Genomic DNA, 22,131 nt, shown 5'->3' on the forward strand with positions numbered 1-22,131 from the left:
AACACCACCTCCCCCAACCCCCGCCTCCCCAAAGCCAGGGTCCCCGATTCCGGTTCTCGGCGGTGTGGCCTTTCATGGGAGGACCTGCCTGTCTTGCCCAACTAGACTGTCTCCCCCCAGGAAATGTGGACCTTGCCTGAGTGTTCCCTGCTGAGACCCAGTGACCATAACATCATCCGGGACACACTAGGCCCTCAGTGAACACATGTGGGAAGACAGGAGCAAGGCAGGGAAGGAGAGAGGAAAGAAGGAAGGAAGAAGCGTGATCTGCAAAGCAGAGACATCCAGCCCGCATCGCCTGCATTTCCTTTGCGGGGGCTTCAAGTCACAGGACGTAAGTTAATCCGGCAAAAAAGCAAGTTTCTTCGAAACCGTCCTCCCCTGCTCAAGGACCTTCAATGCCTCCCTACTATCCAGAGTCCAGATTCGTCTGAGGCGCCTCCAAGGCTCCTCACAGCTTACAAAGCTCCCTTGCCAACTGCATCTCTCCTTCCACCCCTTCGCGTCCTCCCCCACAGGCCCCTCCTTCCTGGAGGACCTCTCCTTAGTGATGCCGCCCCCGGAAACTTCTGGCTTTTCCTCTCTAAGGCTCTCACCTGGTAACTCTCAGCGGCACTCTGCATTCCCCCACGGGGGTCTCAAAAGGGCAATGAGGGGCTGGGGACAGGTCTGGTCACTCCAGGGGCAGCCACAGGAGGAGGTCCCGGACAGAATGACCAGGAAACTTGCTGCCTGTAGAGCCACAGTTCTGACCCCATCACACACCAGTCCATCCATCCCACCAAGAGCCGGGGGAGAAAGGGCCGGTGTCCCAGTGACACCACTGGGGCCTTAGGTGCAGCTAGTTCTGGAGGGTCTGAGTGGGTTTCTGTCACTTGCCACCAAGCATCCTGACTCAGTCTCCACCAGAGAAGAGTCATCCTTCAGGCCAGGGTACCGCCATTTCCTGGGTCTTCAGACATCACACATGGCCCCCGTGGGGCTCAGCATCGAGTCCGGCCTCCTGTCCATCTTCATGGTCCCTGGCTGAGAGCCGGCCTGAGGGGCGGGCAGGGGGCTGGGGAAGGGAAGGAGGGACTCACTGAGGACAGACTGAGGCCACAGGGTAGAGGGAAAACAGTGAAGGGAGGGGTCCAACTGGGGTGCCAGGCCAGGCTAGGGGAGGCTGCAGGGTGTGCTGGACCCCAGAACCTCGTCATGCCGACCCTGGCCACACCCCCCACTTCCCAGCAACTGCAGTACATCTGGCATTTGCCCTCTGCGGCGCTTCTCTGAGGAGGGCGTGGGGCCCCGTACACTGAGCACCCACCCCTCCCGGGAGCCCCACCCTGGGGCAGGGACAGCATCCTGGCCTGGGGGTCCCAGGTCGGCACCCTGTGCTCGCCGTGTGGCCTCAGCCAGTCCGCCCCCCACTCTGGGCCTCGGGGGACCAGATGGCCCCTGAGCCCCTCCCACTCGGAAGCTCCCAAGAAGATGGCCCTTCCCAGCCAAGCGTCTGATCTCCGGCAGGACACGGACCCCGGGGCTCCTCCACCCGAGGCAGGAGGAGGGCTGCCGGGTCACCCTGGCACGCTGGCAAGCCACCGCTCCCAGCCGTGCCAGGCCCCCGGCCCCCGCTGCTGCAGAGCCCGCAGCCCGGCCAGCGTCAACTATCCGGAGGCCGAGGGAGGCCGTCGTGCGGTGATGAAGGACCAGAAGTGAGCTGGAGGCCGGTACCCCTTCTAAAGTGATTTACTCGGCTCCCCTTCTGTACTCACACCCTCAGTGTAATTATTTACTTTGTCATTAAACACCGTCCTCCCACTCCAGTGACTTTAGAGCTTCTGGAGCTACAGAATTGGCTGGGGAGGCTGCTCATTGGCCAGGGAAAGCGGGGTCCTCCCTGGGGGTCAGCGGTGCTCACGCAGCCCAGGGACTCACGCCAGGGTTTCAGGGCCACAACAAGGCCGGTCCCAGGTGCCCCAGGCCCCCCCTCGCCCCCTTTTACCTCCTTCCTCACCTCCTCCCTCCCTTCCTTCCTTCCTTCTCTTTTAAAACCGAGATGTAATTCACATACCATAAAATTCACCCTTTTAAAGCATACAGCTCAGTGGTTTTTAGTATAATCACCGTGCTGTGCAACCCTCACCTCTATCTAATTCCAGAGCATCTCGTCGCCCCAAAAGGAGCTCCGCACCCATCAGCAGCCACTCCCGTTCCCTCCCCCGCTCCACCCTTGGTGGCCACTCATCTGTCTTCTGCCTCTACGGATTTGCTCATTCGGAACAGTTAATGCAAAGGGAACCTTACGATAGCCAGCCTTCTGCATCTGGCTTCTTTCACTGAGCATAATGTTAGCAAGGTTTGTCCGTGTTGAAGCATGTATCAGTATTTCATTCCTTTTCATGGCCAAATAATATTCCGTTGTGTGGGTAGACAACATTTTATCCATTCATTAGCTAATGGACCTTTATTTCCTTTTGGGCTGTTACAAATAATGTTGCCATAAGCATTTATATGCAAAGTTTTTTTTTTATTGGAGTATAATTGCTTTACAATGTTGTGTTAGTTTCTGCTGTACAGTGAGGTGAATCCGCTATGTGTATACACGTCTCCCCTCCGTCTGGGACCTCCCTCCCATCCCCCGCCCCCAGCCCACCCATCTAGGTTGTCACAGAGCACCGAGCTGAGCGCCCTGTGCTGTACCGCAGGTTCCTTCCCACTAGCTATCTATTTTACACATGGTAGTGTATTTATGTCCAACTTACTCTCCCAATTCTTTCCACCCGCCCCTTCCCCCAGTGTCCACACGTCTGTTCTCTACGGCTGCATTTCTATTCCTGCCCTGCAAATAGGTTCATCTGTACCATTTTTCTAGATTCCACATATATGCGTTAATACACAATGTTTGGTTTTCTTCTTATGGCTTACTTCACTCCATATGACAGACTCTAGGTCCATTCACATCTCTACAAATGACACAATATTGTTCCTTTTTGTGGTCGAGTATTATTCCATTGTATGTATGTACCACATCTTCTTTATCCATTCATCTGTCGTTGAACATGTAGGTTGCTTCCATGTCCTGGCTATTGTGAATAGCGCTGCAGTGAACACTGGGGAACATGTGTCCTTTTGCATTATGGTTTTTTCAGGGTTTGTACGAACACATGCTTTCAATTCTCTTGGGTAGATACCTAGGAGCGGAATTGCTAAGGCCTCTCTCCCTGTCTTCCATCCCATAGTTAGCCCAGAGCTGGCAGACTGGGGGCCTGGCATGAGGGCACTGCTGTGGGCAGAGGTCAGCTGGAAAGCACCACACTGCTCTGGCCGCTAATGACACCGCCAGGAGTTTCTGCAGGTGAGGTCACCATCCTGTGAGAATAATGACAGCAGCCCCCTGTGGCCCACATGCAGACCCTCGCCCCCTACAGGCTGGCCAGGTGAGCCCTGTCACCCCCACTTCACACATCAGGCAAGGGTGATCCACGCTCATACCTGACTGAAGGCACCTGTTGTTTTCCTTGGCACCAACGCAGTCTGGAGAAATGTGACCGACGGGCAGGACTCAGGACCAGAAACGGGACAAAGGTCCCACCTGCGCCCAGCCACAGAGCTCGCAGAGGCAGCAAAGTGCATCTTTGGTAATTTGTGCTTCCCTTTATGACCCTCTTCTACCCCTACTCAGCGGCCCCAGCCCTGGTACTCCGGTGTCCACAGGCTGTCCCTGGGGAGGACCCTGGCACCAGGGAACCTAGGTCACAAAGAAGGATGAATGACCACGTGGGCCTCTGCACGAACCCAGAGGCAAGGTGACGCTAAGGGTGGGGGGTAGAGGGTGCTATCCTGCCCTGCCCGCCATCACACCTGCTCTGCACGCACGAGACTTCATTTCCAGGACGGCCGGGATTGCAAAGCTCAAGCCTGCTGTCCACTGCCAGCACCACACCAGACCCAAAGCCTCCTCTCAAACGTGGCTGCTCAAATGGGATGGAAAGTCAGATGTGGAAACGAGCCTCGCTCTGTCCGGTGTCAGGGCTGCAGACGCCCCATTCCCCGCAAACACAAGTCCACGCCTGCTGGGAGCAGGGCCAGCCAGCACACAGGCACAGGGAAAGAGCCAAGGGCAGTTTCTCAAGACGGAGCCCCTCCGGCCCCCTCCCTCCCTGCCTGCCCTGGAGGACAGGCTAGCTGAACCCGGAGGGGGGTCCAGGGTCAGGCCAGGCTGGGTCTCCAGCGTCCACGCACAGCTGTGCAGCAGCTGGAGGACACAGATGGAGCCGGGGCCTCTGGACACAGCATCACAGAGCTTCCCCGCCCCAAGGCAGAGACTTGTGCTGGGGAGTGAAGGGAACCCTCCCCCAGCCACCCCGAGCCCATCTCAGACCCCAGGACCTTTGCACATGCTATTCCTCCAGCTAGAATGCCATCCCCCTTGCACATCACGGGCAAACTGCCCCTCCCGTGAAGACTCTGCTCAGGTACCTGTGCACTCATTCCTTCATCCCTTCGCTCTCAGATACCTACTGGAAGCGTTTGTGCTACTCTGGGAAATAGTTCTAGAATAATCCTAAGAACAGCAATAAAAACACTAATAGCAACTACTACCCACAGAATGTCTACCATATGCCAGGTACTATATCTAAGCACTTCACACTGGTTATCTGTACTGCAGCCCTCAAAAGATAAGTACTTTGTCCGTTTTAAGATGAGGAGACCAGGGTTCAGGTCAGCAGAGGATACCCAACTGGAAAGCAGCAGAGCAAGGATTCAGACCTCATCTGTCCGAGCCTGAGCTTCGGCACCCGACCACGCCGGCCGCCCCAGAGCTGTGTGCTCCGGGCACCAGCCCTGTGGCTTGCTCTAAGCCCCGCCACGCTTTGCAAACACCCCTCTGGTAACCTCTCCCCAGCCATCTGATCTGAGTGAGCAGCGGCTGCCAGCAGGACCCCAGCTGAGACAAGGCACACAGCTGCAGGCCGCGGCCTTACCAGGGCCGACTCAGCCTGCAGGGCCCTTTCAGGGCCTCCCCCTCCCTGCAGTTTTCCTGATCACCCAGGCATCAGGCAAGTGCCGCATCAGCATCGCGCGTCGGGGCGTCGGGCTTCTCCATGGGCCGAGCTCTTAGTGGCAAAGCACTACTACGGCACCTCCTTCTCGATGACTCTTCTCACCCCGCCCCCACCTGCCCCCTCTGGTGTCGGCGTTCAGATGCACTGCTTTCCCCCCACTTACCCATCAGCGTGCCGAAAAGGGGGGGCCCCTGATGGAGCCACAGGACCCCAGCCCGCGTGGTCCAGTGGCCACACACCCACCGGGGCGCCCCGGCCAGCCCTGGTTCTGACGCCGGGCAGCCGGAAGGCCTCCTCCTTGCCTGGCCCCCAGATGCCACTACCTGTCCCACCACGCCTGGCTGCCGGACCCCTTGCCACCGGCCGCTCTGCCTGAGACTCCTTCCCACTGCAAGCTGAGCTTCCGAGCCAGCTCTGCCAACGTGACACGGCGGGGACCTGCCTGCAGCGTCTGTGGCTGGCTCCCTGATGCCCTGGGGAGCAGAGGGAGGTCTAAGCACGCCACCTGCCACCGAGGCTGCGGCCCCTCTCAGGCCACCCACCCTTAGTAGGGGCAAGTGGCCAGCTCGCTGACCCCCAAGCCCTTACACCCCCGAGGAGCCGCTCTGTTGCTGTTCCCCCACCAACGGCCACCCCCCTTTCCTCGTCCCACCTGGAGAAACCCCGAGCCTCCCTAGGAGCCCAGCTCTCACGCCGCACCCCCAGGAGCCTCCCTGGACGGGATTCACCCCAGGGGCCCCTAGAGGGCAGAGGCAGTGTCTCCGCCATCACATTTCTGATCAGAGTTCCGGAACCATCCGTGGGAGGTACAGGTGAGCTCAGGGAACCCCGAGGCCCCCAGGCCACCTCGGGAAGGCCAGGGGTCCCACAGGCACCCCGAACACCAGCCCTGCCCTCATTATCTTCCAAATGTTCCTGAGATCAGATGCCGTGAGACCTGGCCACAAACATAAAATAAATTATCCTCCCCACACCAGTGATAAATGGTTCTATTAGCAAACCAGATTGTTAAACTCCGATATAACAGAACGCAGGAAACCGGGACCCATCCATCCTCCCTCCGGCACATACTGAGTTGCAAATAGGTTATTTTGTGTGTAAATAACACATTAAAACACAGCATTAGCTGTGTCTTTTGATAGAGAGGAAATTGTTACAAATAAATAATTCCGGACAGGAATGTAAAATAAACCAGATTTAATAGTGCATGCCTGGTGCAGCCGTGTTAAACATGCCTAAAATGATAAACCCCAGAATATACTAATAGTAAACTAGGCGCTGACATCAAAGTAATGAGGCTGTATTTTCACCAAGCTTTAGAAATGCTAAAATTAGTTTTGACAGAACCAAACAGCAGAAAAATGTTTCTAACACAAATACCGTCCTTTTGGGAAGCTGGGGTTGCGGCCAGAAGGGGGGCAGGGCTGGGGGGCAGCTGGCTTCCCCCCGCAACCCATAGGCAGCGCCTGGGAAATTGGTTTACAGTCCCAATGGTGTCCCTTGGTGACCGTTTGTGCTTCAAGTGTCTGGACCTCAAGTCTCCACATCTATAAAATGAACGCATTCGAACCAGATGATCGCTAAAGCTTCTTCCAGTTCCATTGCTGGAAATGACTTCGAAGCTTTCCCCAAACCCTGCAACAGTTGAACATGCAAACGAGCCAGGAGAAATGAAGCTGCGTCTGCTAGGCGCGGCCCATGTCCCGGGGAAAAACAAGACCAGGAGCCACAGCAGTGCCTGGGACGCCTTCATGCTGCCAGGACAGCTCACGTGCCAGCAGACGGCACAGCAACGCGGGTCCGAAGCGCACACATAAGCCAAGGGGCAGCGGCCAGAGCGCAGACCCTGGGCTGGCCTCGAACGCTGAGGGCAGGAGTGGGGTGGTGGGGAGAAGCCTGCTGCACGGGGGCAAGCGGGAGTCCCATCTGACAGGGGGTGGCGGCCGCTCTGAGTGGCTTTTAGAGCACGAGGTCTCAGCGCCGAGCGTGAAGCCACCGTACACAAGAGGAAAGCCGGTTCAGCTCCACGTCCCCACCATTTACTTGGTCTCCACGCAGGTGCTCTGCTAGCCACTCTCAAAGGCTGTCCCATTTCACCCCATCGTGGCCAGAAAGAGTGACCATTATTACCCCCATTTTCCAGACTTCAGAGAAGTTAACTGACTTGCCCCAGAACTCACAGCTAACAAGTGAGGAACTGGAAAGAGGCCACGTTCTCCCCCACCACGCCATACCCCACAGAGGGCCAGAGGAGGCTCCAGCCCTCACCCTCTACCCCAGGTACCCCGACCCTCCAGGACACGCCTGGCGCCAGAGACCACGCCAGGTCGTCATGAAGAGTCATTTCGAGGGAGGGGGAAGCAATTTGAAATTGGAGATTAAAAGATACACACTACTGTATGTACAACAGACAAACAACAAAACCCTACTGTGTAGCACAGGGAACTATATTCAGTATCTTGTAATAATCTATAGTGGAAAAAAATCTGAAAAAGAGTTATATACATGTATGTGTATAACTGAATCACTTTGTTGTACAGCTGAAACTAACACAGTATTGTAAGTCCACTATACTTCAATTAACAATACAGCTGAAACTAACACAGTATTGTAAGTCAACTATACTTCAATTAAAAAAAAAAAAGTCGGGCTTCCCTGGCGGCGCAGTGGTTGAGAGTCCGCCTGCCGATGCAGGGGACACGGGTTCGTGCCCCGGTCCGGGAAGATCCCACGTGCTGCGGAGCGGCTGGGCCCGTGAGCCATGGCCGCTGAGCCTGCGCGTCCGGAGCCTGTGCTCCGCAACGGGAGGGGCCACAGCAGTGAGAGGCCCACGTACCGCAAAAAAAAAAAAAAAGCCATTCAGAACCCACCCTGAAAACGCCCAGGCGGTTGTGCTGTACCCTGCTTCCTGGTTGTGCAGAGCTGTCACAGATAACTGAGCTCTGCTTTCTGGAAAAGCCTTATGGGAACTGGCTGTTCCGTGTGGCTGGGCCTTTAAAACAAGCTCAGACGCGGCCCAACAGCCATCCTGAAAATCACTTAAATAAGAGTAATTGTCCACTTAGTCACACGTGAGTGCATCCTTGGGCCCAAAGCAAGTGTGTGGCCCAGCCGGGCAGCTCAGGTGGCCAAGGAGGCTCGGCCCACACAGCAACTTCCCTGCCGTCCGGGGACCCTCGGGACGGAAGCCAGGGCCCAGGAGCAGGCCAGGCCCGAAGGACCCTCGTCCCAGGGGACCTCCGGGGCAGCAGAGGCAGCCGGCCACCCAGCCCACTGGGCACACAGCTGGCGTGACAGCACCAGACTCAGTCCCCTCACTCAGCGATCACTTACTAGCTGTCTGCCTTGCTGGGGGTGCAGTGGTGAACAAACAGCGCCCTGTCACAGGGGCGTCGGGGCAGGGTGGGGGACTGGGGAAGCTGAGAAACAGACACACCAGGGACCGAGATACTTAAGGAGGGCAGGGCAGGGCAGGGCGGGGTCCCTGTGACTTGGGGCCTCCTGGCTGTGCATCACAGTGAGAACACCCACCTCCTTATTTCCATATTCTGGCATTTGCACAGCATTCTGAGACAGAGGTGGATGCCTCCCCTCTGAGCAAAAATGTACTTTGAAGAAACTTTCCAAGAAGCCAACAGCCAGGGAACAAGACGGAGGGGTGGCCAGCGGCAGCTTAGGGATACGGAGACCTTAGGTAGCAAGGGAGTGCCGTGCTGACAGCCATGCAGGGTTCCACCCTGCCGGGACTGCCAGCTGCAACTCCCACCAGTTCACCACCTCCAGGGGTCTTGTCCATGCCGTGGCCAATGACCTGGGAAGCCTGTTAAACATACACATGCCCAGGCCCCGGCACGGGAGATTCTGTTTCAGCAGGTCTAGGCAGCCTGGGAGTCTGCATTTATTATAGTCTCCTCACAAGATTCTAAGGTGCGGCCAAGCTTCAGCAACCTCTGATCTGGTCCTACCCTCCAGTGCACAAGGCTGAGTTAATGAGGCCGGGGACACACTAAGGTCACCGATCCAGGACACCCCGCGGGAGCCAAGCAGGACAGGAACCACCCAGATCTGATTTCCAGCCCAGCACTCCCTCCGCCTTCTTGAGTAGGAAGACACCAGAAATCTAGGCTTCCCACCACCTGGGAAGGTCCACTAGTGAGGGTTACCAGAGAAGGAGAGGCTTTCTAAGTCAGGCAGAGACTGCAGACCTAGGAAAGGAAAGCTGGTGATAGTTAATAAAGCAAACTCTTAACTTGGAGCTCACTTTGAACCCGGCACCTTACATGTGCTAACTCAGGTAATTCCCACAATGCTATGAAGCAGGTACCGCTATTGTGCCCATTTTACAGATGTGGAAACCTGAGGCACAGACCTGCCTGAGGTCAGCAGAGCTGGGCCTTAAGCAGGTGGTCTGGATCCAGAGGCTGGGCTGCTTCTGCCTACGGCTCCACACTGCCTACGAGGAGAGAGGCAGCTCCTACCCACCCAGAGGCCCATGCCAAGCAGGTGTGAGCAGGCTGTACGTCGCCTGTAATTTCTGCACAGTGGCTCTGCGTGTAAGTCCCACTCTTCAAGTAGAAAGACTTGCCATGCCTCCCGCTGCTAGGGCACAGAGGGCCCAACATTTAAGAGTGATCAGAGTCACCCAGGCTCCTTGGGCCCCACTCCCAGGCTCTGCTTCAGGAGGTCTGGGCTGGGGCCCAAGTCCCGAGGACGCTGCCGCTGCCGACGGAGGGTCCCCCCTGGCCGGGACGTGGTGGGCGCTCACCACAGACGCGTCGCAGGATTGCTAAAGCCTGTCGTGACTTCGGGGACAAGGAGAGCTCACTGGGTCGAGACACAGCTCTGAGCTTTAGGGCCCCAGCCCCTGTGATTGTCCCACCCTGGAAGCGTGGGGTGGCTGGTCTCTGGTGCTCGGCTGAAGCACACAGAGAGGTTCGGAATATTTTTGGAAAGAAAATCCACTGTTGAAGAGGGAAATACGACAGCATCAGGGAAGTTTCAGTGTAAAAAAAATGAGAAACATCTGAATCAAACTGCCTTTAAAATTACGCCGTGTGAAAAATTAAAGGGAAAAATAGCTCTGGGTCAAAATGTGTTTTTAAAGTTTGCTTGATGGCCTCCCAGTGTTAGCACGACAGCTCATGAGGCGGGGAAAGCCCCCACCGGCCAAGGCTTCTGCCATCCGGTCTGGCCACAGGTCCGCTTGTCCCTTGGGTACAACCCTGTGATGCAAAGGTGTAGGCAGGGACTCTCGGTGGAAACACCTAGCCCCGAGCACGTCAAGCCTCACAAGGCCGGGCGAGTCAGGAGACTTTTAAGGTCCTCCTGCAAAGAAGTCACAGCCCCAGACCTCCAAGAGCTGGAGGCGAGCAGGCACTCTTAGCCTGTTGGAATGACAAGGATGGTGACAGATGAGACCTGTCCAGGGCTGGTGCAGAGGCTGGACGCTCACACACGGTACCGGCAAGCTGGGCTTTAAGACCCAAATCACCCACGAACGATCTAAAATCACGATCTCAAAGCAGATTCAGGAAGATCTGAGATGCTCTCCGTGGAAGCAGCAGGTGGCCCTGGGCAAGTCGCTGCCGCACCTCATCTCGGTCCCACCTACACACGGAGAGGCTCTGACAGCCGTGAATCAGACGGGCCGGCCGCGCCCCCACCCCCAGCCCGATACCCAGGACCTCCCGCGCGCCCTTTCCCAGCTTTTCCACCAGGGACTCCCACCTCTCCCTCATCGCCCACCTCCTCGCTCTGGACCCTTACTCCCTTTCTCATTCTGAACAGGGCCAAGGAAGCTGAGTGAGTCTCCAGATATGATCGGTCATGTGCTGGGGGGAAATTAACAACAGGCTCCGGGAGAGGAGAGGGTGCTGAGGCAGCCCTGATGCATAGGGTTTGCCAATTTTCGCGGTGCAAATACTCCAACCACGGCCAGGTCAAGCGACCTACCTAAGGTCGCAGATGGCAGAGACAGAAGGAGAGGGTGCACCCTTGGCTCTCCCAAGTCGGCAGTCTGGTTCCGGCACACCTCTGCCTCTCAGGCTTACTTTTTTTTTTTTTTTTTTTTTTTTTTTGGCCATGCCACAGGGCTTGGGGGATCTTAGTTCCCCGACCAGGGATCGAACCCGAGGCCCCAGCAGTGAAAGCGCTGAGTCCTCATCACCAGACCGCCAGGCAATTCCCTTTACTGACGTTCTAATAGTGGGTTCTAGAAGGCTGAAGGTCCTTAAGAACCAAAGGGATGAGTTTCGTACGTGCAGCGTACATCACCCCGAGTCCCAGCATCTGGACAACCACTGCCAAGGGTACCTCTATGTACTATAAAGTTGTGATAGGCTGGGACCTGGGACCCTTTGCTGCAGTGCCTGCACCTGGACAAATGTCTCCTGGAGCAAGAGAATACAAAGAAACTGTAAGGGACTAAAAATAACTGCGTGCATGCGAAGCGGGGGCAAATTATGGACAACAAGATACAAAAAGACCAAAGAAACCCAACTGCCCCTTCTGCAGAGCTGGGAGCAACAGGAGGGTCCTGCACACGCCCCCTGCACACAGCACCACCAAGGGGGTGGGCAGAGCACCTAAGCCACCCCTCCAGCCGCACCCCTGGAAGACCCCTACCCTCACTCCATGTAAGGAACAAGCTCCCCCAGCAAGCAAGGGAACCTGTTGCTTTTTCTCGCTCGTGCCTGCTACAGCTGGGCCCCGATAAAGCCTTGCCTGAATTTCTTGTCTGGCCTCTAGTCAATTTCAATTGAATGGGGAAGGCCAAGAACCCTGGTCAGTAACAACAGGGGTAAGATAAAATTTGCATCCCGCTTTTTTACACTTTAATATTAGAACACAGACACATCCCCCCCTTATGATAAAGTCTTGATAAACATTTTCAGGGTCTACATAATGTTCCATTCAACAGCCATCCCACAGTTTGATTAATCAATCCCGTACCGCTGAACACTTAGGTAATGTTCCCAAATGTTCACAGTTACAAACAATATAGAAAGGAAATCTTTCTGCCTAAAGGTATGCTCAGTCTTAGAACCAAAGTCCTACAATTCCAGGGATGGGATTGAAGCTCCTGGAACCAGTGGCACTTGGCAGGGGGCAGATAAGGGGTCAGAAGCTGGCCTGCTAGACAGGGTACCTCCCACCTCTGGGAAACTTGCAGAGGTGGGTGAGCACTGCCCCGCCAGTTCACAGGGTCTGGCCCTTTTGCATTCTTTACCACGTGCCCCCGACATCCTCAGACAGGACTCCCCCTACTCTGGACAGATGTGTAACAGGCCCTGGAACACTGAGCTTGCGTAAGCCATCCCTTCCTTCCGGGAAAGCTGCAAACCACGGTGCGGATCACGGGGACGATCTCGTGGATTCGGAAGGGATAAACTGGGTGTCAGAAGGGCCAGGTGTCCGAGTGAGCAGTCTCCTGTTCAGCCACAGGGAATGAGCTCAGTCCTGCCCCTGCCTCAGCAAACAGGCCTCCCAGACCAGGGTGGTTACCCCATCTTTTCCAGAAACAACTCAGGGACAGGGCCCTGGACAGGCAGTTCTCAGCTCCCCGCACCCCCGCCCCAGCCCAGCACGCACCGGGCAGCACTGCCCCTCTCCCAGGCCTCTGCGCAGCCTCCCTGCCCTTCCTGCCAGCCCCACGCCCGCCTCCGGCCAGCTCCTCACCAAGGCCACCTTTCCCTGACATCGCTCAGGGCCGCAGGGGACCCTCAGGCACTGCCTCTTGCCAGGCCTGGTGCCGAGTGCTGAGCTCCAGAGCAGAGCGTGGGCATCCGGGCCCTGAGAGGACCTCTGTGTGGGGGACACGCACGAGCCCCCTCGTGCTGCCGGGCACCCCATCGCACCTGTCCACAGGCCTACGCCCCTGCGGGCACAGGGGCCCACGGCAGAGGCTCTTTGGAGCCGTCCGGGACTCTGGTTTGCTGCGTAAAAGAAGAGGCTTGCTCACAGCACCTCTGCCCCCAGGGGTAAGATTTAAGGAAGACCCGACGTCACGAGATCATACAGACTTGGAGTAACATCTGCCAAACGTCGCCACAACACAGATTAGGAACACGAGGCCCAGAGGAGGGAACGGCCTGCCGCACCGGGACAGGGCCGGGGCTGGAACGGGGACCCAGGCCAGCGACTCGGGGCTGCACCACCGGCCTACCTTGCCCCACCCGCAGAACGCAGACGTCACGGTCCCCTAGCCCCAGGGGACCCGCTCCAGGTGCCATCTGCTCTGCCCTGACTGCAGGATGGCCCCTCCCAAATGAGCTGTCCAGAGAGGGCCGCAGGGAGCGAGGGACATACCTGACCCGCTCAGATGACGAGCCGCCTGTCCTGGGCAACTGGGCTGAGGGCCACATCCACCCAGTGCAGGAACCTCACAGCCAAGCGCTCCCCTGGGGTCGGGCCAGGAGGGGATGGGGCCTGCGGGGTGGGCAGGACCGCATCCTGGGGGGCGAGCAGAGCGGGGTCGGGTTCCTCTGGGGAGCTGCTGCACCCCAAGCTGTGGGCCCGTGGCCTGCCCCCCCCAGACCAGGACCCCCTCGAGCATCGGCGATTCCTGCCCCATTGCTGACAGCCAGGTCTGATGCTAGAGGACCTCCTTCCCAATCATGCCCTGATTTCTCTCTAATGACCACCGGAGTCTGTCCTCGGCTACGGGACATGGCAGCTCACGACCCACTGATGGCTCCAGAGAGGGTTAGGGTCCGGGATAGGGAGAGGCCGAGGCGGGGACAGCTGAGGGCCCAGGGGCCGGGCGCCTCTGCTTCAGGCAGAGGGCCAGCTTGAGGTGTCGCCACAGGCCAGGGTGGGCCCTGACCTAGGAGAAGGAACAGACCACGTGCAGACCCAGCCAGGCCGGGACAAGCCAGCCCTGGGCCTTCCATCCGTCCTTCCACTCACGCCTGGCTCCCGACGCCACCTGCATGTGGTCCTGCCTGGGCTCTGGCTCCTCCCCCGCCCTCACAGAGGGAGGGCCTAGAGAGCCCGGCTCCTCGCAGGACGGGGGTCAAGGGGTACCACGCGGAGCAGGAGTCCCGAAGGCTGGCCTGGGCTCTCCCCCTACTGCTTGGGCCATACATCCTGATAACGACCTCCAGCTGAGAACCGCGGCGGGGGGGGGGGGGTAATAAAAACAGTGTAGTAACAATGACCTAGAGGGCCTCCAGTTCGCTCTCAGAAACACTGACTCCTACCCGCCCTGAGTGTCCTTCCGAAACCCTGCACCCTGGCCCGAAGCTGCACCCAGCCGGCCCTGGACCGGCTGTCCCGGCATCATCCCCGACTCACCGACCGGGGGTCTGCACTTGAACAAAGCCCCCCGCGACCTGCAGACATGCACATGTGAGTGGCGCGGCCGGCACTCACACCCCACCCCGGCGAAGGCGCGTTTCCCCCGCTGCTCTGGGAGCTGTGCTTCAGCGGCGAGAGCAACAGGGCATATGACTAAATGCACTTGAATAAAAAGGGGAAGAAAAGAAATCTAAGTCTCTCCATTCCTCGGAGACAGAAATAGTTTTGTGGCCTCCAGATGGACCGCACAGACACAAGGGGAGGTCTCGTCTTCCCGCCAAACTTTCCCAACGGGATGCTGGCACGGACCAGTGGAAACCAGAGACTATTTCTCTTCAGGGCAGTAAAATGAGAGGCTGTGGCTCGGGGGTCCTTCTGTTATAATTAAGTTGGCCAGAAATTCACCTAAGGATGCTAAATTCCGTACCTGACCCTCTAATTACAGCCAGAAGGGATCAGGAGACAATTACTTTCCAAAATAGCCCTTGGCAGGCCGGAGGTAAGCAGCAGCCTCTCTGGCACATCTGTGCCGACAGAACGCACCCCAGGGCTGCCCCACAGCCCCGAGCCTCCCTTGCCTTCCCTCTTCCCTTCTCCTGCCGGAGCCCGAGATGCCCAAACCCCCCGATTTGGAGCGGCTGGACCTTCGAGATCCACCTGCAGGCATCCACCCCGGCGCCTGGGGTCCCCAAAGTTGGGGCGCCCTCCTGGCCACCCCCATAAACCCGATGACATCGGCCTCCCATCTCATTCAGTCTGAACGGGCTCATGAAAAACACCCCCCGCCAACCATGCAGAACAGAAAGTACCTCCTTGGGTGGCTACCGCGGCCGCCGCAGTGGCCACCGCGAGGGCCGAGGCCTTCCTGCCGGGGTCGGGGAAAGCGACGCCCTCCAGGATCCCACTTTTGGCTTCTTTCTTGTCCGTGGCCGTGGCTGAGGCGGACGTCTCCATCCTAGCCACGCATAGTCCTGGGTGGCGGCCCTGGAGGAGGAGACAAAGACACTCACCAACGTGGCTCCCAGACCCAGCCGGGACGCGCCGACGCAGATTCCCACCCGCCGCCGCCACGCGCTCCTTCTCTGATCATTGCGAAGGAGGGTTTAATTAATTTTGAGAATTCTTCGTTCTAAGATTCATCTGGTCTTCTGAACGACCTCACGGACCACAGCCGAGCGTTTTTCACTGTTTGTTACCCCCGATTTTTCAAATCTAAGCAACAAGTTCCTAGTACCGTGCGTGGCGACTAGCAAGAACCACCTTGAGAAACGAGGTCAGAAGGTAATGCCCCTCATCTCAGACTCGCAGGACGAGAAAACTCAGTACAGGAACAGCGACCTAGCGGTCCTCAGAGGAAAACCCTCGTTCTCCCGTTTCTTTGCAGCTCACCGGCTCCACCTCTCACTTACTCACGTGTATGTTCATTCATTCTTTCATTCATTCGTTCATTCCTGCATTCCACAGAGTTTTCACCATTTACGCACTTGCACACATTCAGTCAATAGATTTTCAAGCCCCTGTTATGCATCAAGCATTGTGCCTGGTGCCGAAGATACAAACCACAGAGTTTACATCCTACTTGGGAGACATAATAAATAAAGGGGGAAGATAAATGTCTATTTCGTCTCTCATTAGTGAGAGAGAAGGAGAGAAAGCAGAGGGGCAGGATAGAGCGGGGTGGGAAGGGCAGGGGGGCTGCCGCCCGGCTTCCCTGAGGAAGGGATGGGATGCCACATGAGGGTCTGAGGGAGCCCACTGCAGCCGCGGGCCTGCTGGGGAGGAGACTGGCTTGTTGAAGGAGCCGCGGGAAGGTGAGTGCCAGCCCTGGAGGGTTTTGAGCAGAGGGGGATGCGACAGGACTCGCAGTACAAAGGGGTCACTCTGCCAGTGTATGGAGGGCAGATTGGGGGGATGGCGCACGACTGCAGTGACCTGGGGAGATACTGGCTGTCTGGGTTAAAGGGACAGTGGCTCTGAAGGCAGAGCCCACAGGCCTTGCTCGGGCTTGGATGTGGGGTGTGCTAGAAAGCGGAGTCGTCGTGGGTTACGAGAGGGGAACCCGGGGGATGCGGGGCCCAGGTAACGCTCCATCTCCAGCTGGCTGGTGGGTCACAAGCAAGCGTTTTACTAAGTGATGCTTCATCATGTACAGATAATGCTAATTCAGCATTTGTATCAAATATTACGGAATAGACATTTGAAACCCAATTTTCCTAAAAGAATGCAGGTAGTGTCAACGATAGCTCCGATTTTCAGCTGAGCACTTAGACAATTGCACGGTGGTGCCGTTTGCTGGGATGGAGCACAGGGGGTGAGAAGCAGGTTCGGGGGCAAAAACCAGGAGCTGGGGCTGGGCCGTGTTAAGTCTGAGACGCCTATTAAGACATGCAGAGACTGAAACAGGAAGGACCTACTGCATAGCACAGGGAACTCTATTCAATAACCTGTGATAAACCATCATGGAAAAGAATGTGAAAAAGAATATATATGTAAAACTGAATAACTTTGCTGTACAGCAGAAATTAACACAATGTTGTAAATCAACTAGATTTCAGTAAAACTTTTTTGCAAATGGCATTATTTCATTCTTTTTAATGGCTGAGTAATATTCCTGGAGAATGTCATACTGAGTGAAGTCAGACAGAGAAAGAGAAATATCATGTAAAGAGAAAGATATAGCTTATATGTGGAATCTAAAAAGAAATGATACAAATGAACTTATTTACAAAACAGAAACAGACTCACAGACTTAGAGAACGAACTTATGGTTACCAGGCAGGAATGGTGGGGGGAAGGGGTATTTAGGGAGTTTGGGATTGACATGTACACACAGCTATATTTAAAATGGATCACCAACAAAGGCCTACTGTGTAGCACAGGGAACTCGGTTCAATACTATATAACGACCTAAATGGGAAAAGAATTTGAAAAAGAATAGATAAATGTATTATGTATAACTGAATCACTTTAGTGTACACCTGAAACGATCACAACATTGTTAATCAACTCTACTCCAATAGAAAATAAAAAGTTTTTAAAAAAAAATTTTTTAAGATAAGCAAGACTGCTGGAAATGCAAGGCAGAGCTTAGGGAGAGGCAGAGGCTAGAGATGGGAATATGGCAGCCACAGGGCAAGATCTCCAAGGGAGAGGGCGGAGGGGAGAAGTAGAGAAAGCTCCAGAACGAGAGGAGCCGCCGGGCATTCCAACATTTCCAGGAGGGAGAAGAGAAACCAGCCAAGGAAGTGAGCAGGGATGGAGGAGCAGGAAGGAAGAGAAAGTAAAATCACCAGGAGAGTGTGGGGGCCAGGAGTCCAACCCAAGAAAGAAATGCCAGGAAGGATTATCTCCATCACAGGCTCTAAGAGGCCCCAGCGCCGCGTGGTGGTGACCAGGGCCCAGGTGGGCTCAGGGAGAGACAGAGGCACCGACATTTAGTCGGGAATCTTTGCCATGAAAAGAAGAAAAAAATGGGCAGCCACTGGAGAGAGCAGAGGAGGTCCACAGCTGCTGTTTCAGAAGGAAGGCAGGTGGGTCTGCACGCTGGTGGGAGGAGAGGGCTCTGGGCAGAGCCCGTGGGTCGCGGGTGGCAGAAACAAAAGGCGATGGTCAGCCCCATCCCCAGCGGCTGCAAATCTTACATCCGCAGGCCCCAGAACCTCACCTTTTAAAAGTCTGCACGATACTCTCATGGTTTTCTAAGCAAAAAGCGGGAGTATACAAGAGAGATGGGTGTGAAGCCAGAGGTGGCTGCAGCCTGGCCAGCCTGCTAAGCGAACAGCCCAAGCTCTGGACCTCCCGGATTTACCTCACCCACCAGACTGTCTGGTTTCCAGTCTTTCAAAACCCCCGTCCAGAAAACCCAAGAGGGACAGGGAAATCTCCCTGAGGATTCTGGTGAGTTATAAGGTTTCCTCTGGCTTGGAGATTTCGGGATCGCCAGCTGATCCTTGGAGCCTATTTGTATAATCTGTGCTGTAAGAGGCTGGCTGGCTGAGCGGGCGCCAGCAACAGCCCCTGGGCGGCGCCTGCTCCACCTTCTTTGCCCCCTTAGCCTGGCCGCAGGGACCACCCTCCCATCCACCTGGCCGGCACTTTGGGCCACCGTCCTACCCCATCTTCACGCCCCCATCTGGTCAGCTGCAATTCCCATCATTTCACCCGCAAAGCACCTGGCCCGCGGGGCCTCTCCCAGCTGGCTGCTCTGCCAGGCAGCCTTCCCTTCTGGGTCCTGGGCACCTTCACGCCACCTCTGGTCCCCACTCCAGGTCCCCCTCTAACCTACAGCCAGGCACCTTCCCAGAATGAAATCTGGCCAAGGCCTTGCTGAGTCCCTGGGGCCTTCAGGCAAAGTCTTCCTGGGTCTACCTGCAGCCTCCTCATCTCTCTCCCCCCACCCTTCACAAGCAGCCAGCCCTGACCCTGGAACACCCACCAGAAACCCTTCACCCTTTCTGTGTGATGGCCTCTTACTCTTCCTTCAAGATGGCACTCAGATGTCACCTCCTCTGGGAAGCCCCCCAGCTCTTCCCCCATCATGGTCACTTCTGCTTCCAGATCCCTACGGCATCCCATCACCCCCATCTGTATCACCCCATCATCACCACCAGGTCCGGAGCTGCTCCCCACTCAGGCTGGCACGGAGCAACAGCTCAGGAATGCCGGGTAAGGACCGTGCACCTCTGAGGCAGGAAATCACAGCTCTTGGAAATACGAGTGATTCTGTGAACAATCTGGGTTTTCTTCCCAAGAAGCTCAGGTGAAGGAATTTAGGCTCAACTCTGAAACACACCTTGAATTTGGAAGTAAGGACAAAAATCAAAATAATAGCTGGAATGACAAACCTTGAACAAGCATTTACCAGGTGCCAAGCTCTTTGCAAGAGTGAGTTCATTTAATCCTCACAACACTTTACATAGGAAGAAACCAATGCTCAGAGAGGTTGATAACTTGTCCAAAGACGCACAGCTTAAACGTGGCTGTGCCAGGCCTTGAACCCAGGCTGTCTGGCCCCAAAGCTGTACTCTGGAGCATCACAGAGAGCTGTCCTTCGAGTAAGGACCCTGCAGTGCAAAGGGATTTGCCGCAGAATTCCCTGGCATCATTAAGGTGCCTGTTGAGTGTAAGGAACCCTATGCCAGAAGCCCAGGAGGATTCGACACAGGCCCTGTCCTAGTGCCGCACCCAAGGAAGCGAGATTGGTGGACGGGGACCACCAGCTAATGGATAGGCAAAAGCTGAGGCTCTGTCCAGGACCGCCTGCCAACACCACGCCCCTGCGGGTGGCACCATCCACTGAGGCTGACCAGGCTGGGGGGAGGAGTTGGCAATTGTACATTCTTCCCCTAACTCCTTATTGCAGAATTCTTTATGGACAATCAGCTTCGTGCCTCACACTGCAGAAGGCCGGGCGCTGGCTTCCACCCCACATGAACTGGGTGTCCTTCCCCCGGGTCTGGCACCTCTCATATAGCCTGGCCATAACCCGCTATGTACCCACCTGGCTCCCCGCTCAACCATGACCTCCTCCAGGCCAGGGCCAGGCCTTGCGCCCCTGGGTCCCCAGGTCCAGCTGAGCACGTGCTCAGACCCCTTGCTGACTGGACAAGATGGGCCCAGGGAACCAGGCCAGCATCTGGAGGGCGGCAGGCTTGAAGGACCAGAAACCAGGACAGGACTCAAGGCACCCACAGGGTTGGCCCAAGCAACCAAACCCAGGCTGCTGGGAAGCATCCCCAAAGGCAGATGGGAAATTGAGGCCAGCAACTCAGAATCCTTGGACTTTAGCATCAGGGATGCCAGGGCCAAAAAGAGGTTCAGTCAAGAAAGGACCATGACAACTTCTGATAAGGGACATGAGGAGACCGGAAAGAAGAGGGTTTTCTGGGGGCCCAGCAGCTGCAGCTGCCTCACACCAGCATCCCCCGACTCACGTTGTCAGAGGGAATGGCATCCTCCCGATTCTTACAGAGGAAGAGGTGAGCTGCCCAAAGCCACTCTCCGTGGAGGGAGAGGGGCCAGGTCTAGAGCCAGGTCCTCTGGCTGAAATGCTGCCCGAAGCCTCAGAGCGAGGCCACGCCGGGACCAGGTGGACAGAGTAGCAGGGAGGGGACGTATTCAGAGTCCCACGACCCAGACAGCAGCGGGCCTGGGAGTGGGAGTGCCTGGGCTTCCACCAGCGGCCGTGGGGAGCTGACCCAGTCAGGGTGGGGGTGTCCCCTGCAGGGACCACTGTGTCACAGGCCTCGTTTTCTACAGATCGGCCACGGCCCTCCCCCTCCCCCTCCCTTCCAGGAGAGGAAGGCAGCAGACAGAGCCGAGAGGCTGCGTAAGTCACAGGAATTACCGGGATTAGCACAATTTCTGGGTAAACGCCAGGCGCCCAGGGTCCCAGGAAGCCCAGCTGGGGACAGCAGAGCGGAGCCTCGCGTCCCCAGACCTCAGCTGGCGGCCTGTGGTATATGCTGGGGGACTGCCCATGGGCTCCACGTAAGGTTCCGGAACAAGAGGGGCTGAGAGTACAGCACCCACAGGGCAAGGAGAGAGTCAACACCTCCACGTTACCCCCGAAGCCACGCTCCTGGGCTTCTGCCGGGGAAACGGGGGACACCGGACCTGCAGCCAGGAGAAGCTCCCTTTCCATGTGAAGCTGCACACAGGGCCCCTGGCCCCCAGGGTCTCGGTCCCCTGGGGGTGCTGGCAGCACCCCGAGCCTCTGGAAACACTCCTGGTCCTTCTGCCGATTCTGATGCCACAGGTTCAGGCAGAGGGTGGTGGGCAAAATATCCAAACTTCCAAAAAAAGCTCCACGGGCATTTCTGATGCACAGGCAGGTTTAGCAAAAACTACATGGGGTGCTCCTAAGATGGCTTCCAGCTTCTAAATAATCGGTAAGTTCCAATTAAAGCAAATGAATGGAAATAAATGTATTTTTATCTTTGCTAATTTGGAACCGGAAGTTGGTGTTTCCCTCGGGCAGGAAGGTAGGTAAAAGGCATACTGCCTGTGAGCCTGCCACCAGCACAAGCCACGGGTGTGCTCACACCACATCATGGGGCACCAGCTGTGCTCACCATGGTGCTGCGCTCAAGGTCAAGGTCGGCGTTAGACACCAGCCCCCGACCTTGCCAGCTGTGCCAGCAAAGAAGCACATCTACTAATCTACGATCGCTGCAGTCAGTACAACTGGCTTCCTTCGTAATCCTATGCATTTTATTTTTTTACTGAAGTATAGTTGATGTACAATGTTGTGTTGGTTTCACGTGTATAGCACAGAGATTCTTTTCCCTTATAGGTTATTACAAGATATTGAGTAGAGTTCCCTGTGCTGTACAGTAGGTCATTGTTGGTTATTTTAAATATAGTAGTGTGTATATGTAAATCCCAAACTCCTAATTCGTCCATCCCTATCCTATGCATTTACAGCATTATTCTGAGGAGGGGGCCACAGCACAGCAAAGATGAAGGACTTGGAGTGAAAGGACTAGCTTGAAGAATAAATTAATAATCAGAGGTCTTCCCTGCTGGCTCAGTGGTTAAGAGTCCGCCTGCCAATGCAGGGGACACGAGTTCGAGCCCTGGTCTGGGAAGATCCCACGTGCCGCGGAGCAGCTAAGCCTGTGCGCCACAACTACTGAAGCCTGCGCACCTAGAGCCCGTGCTCCACAACAAAGAGTAGCCCCCACTTGCCACAAGTAGAGAAAGCCCGCACGTGGCAACAAAGACCCAACGCAGCCAAAAATAAATAAATAAAATAAATAAGTTGATGAAAAAAAATAATCAG

At 56.2% G+C, this 22,131-nt stretch overlaps 1 protein-coding gene across 1 annotated transcript in view; it reads right to left on the reverse strand.

Annotated features, from left to right (window-relative positions):
* GLI2 (GLI family zinc finger 2) overlaps positions 1-22,131 on the reverse strand; it is a 250,812-nt gene that overhangs the window by 167,596 nt on the left and 61,085 nt on the right. Inside the window, exon 2 of the mRNA XM_024117097.2 lies at positions 15,158-15,332. Within this exon, the coding sequence (XP_023972865.1) occupies positions 15,158-15,302 (145 nt within the window). The 5' untranslated portion in view covers positions 15,303-15,332. The remainder of the gene's footprint in view (positions 1-15,157; positions 15,333-22,131) is intronic.

The sequence above is a fragment of the Physeter macrocephalus genome, chromosome 2 (genome assembly GCF_002837175.3).
Source record: "Physeter macrocephalus isolate SW-GA chromosome 2, ASM283717v5, whole genome shotgun sequence".
Classification (NCBI taxonomy): Eukaryota; Metazoa; Chordata; class Mammalia; order Artiodactyla; family Physeteridae; genus Physeter; species Physeter macrocephalus.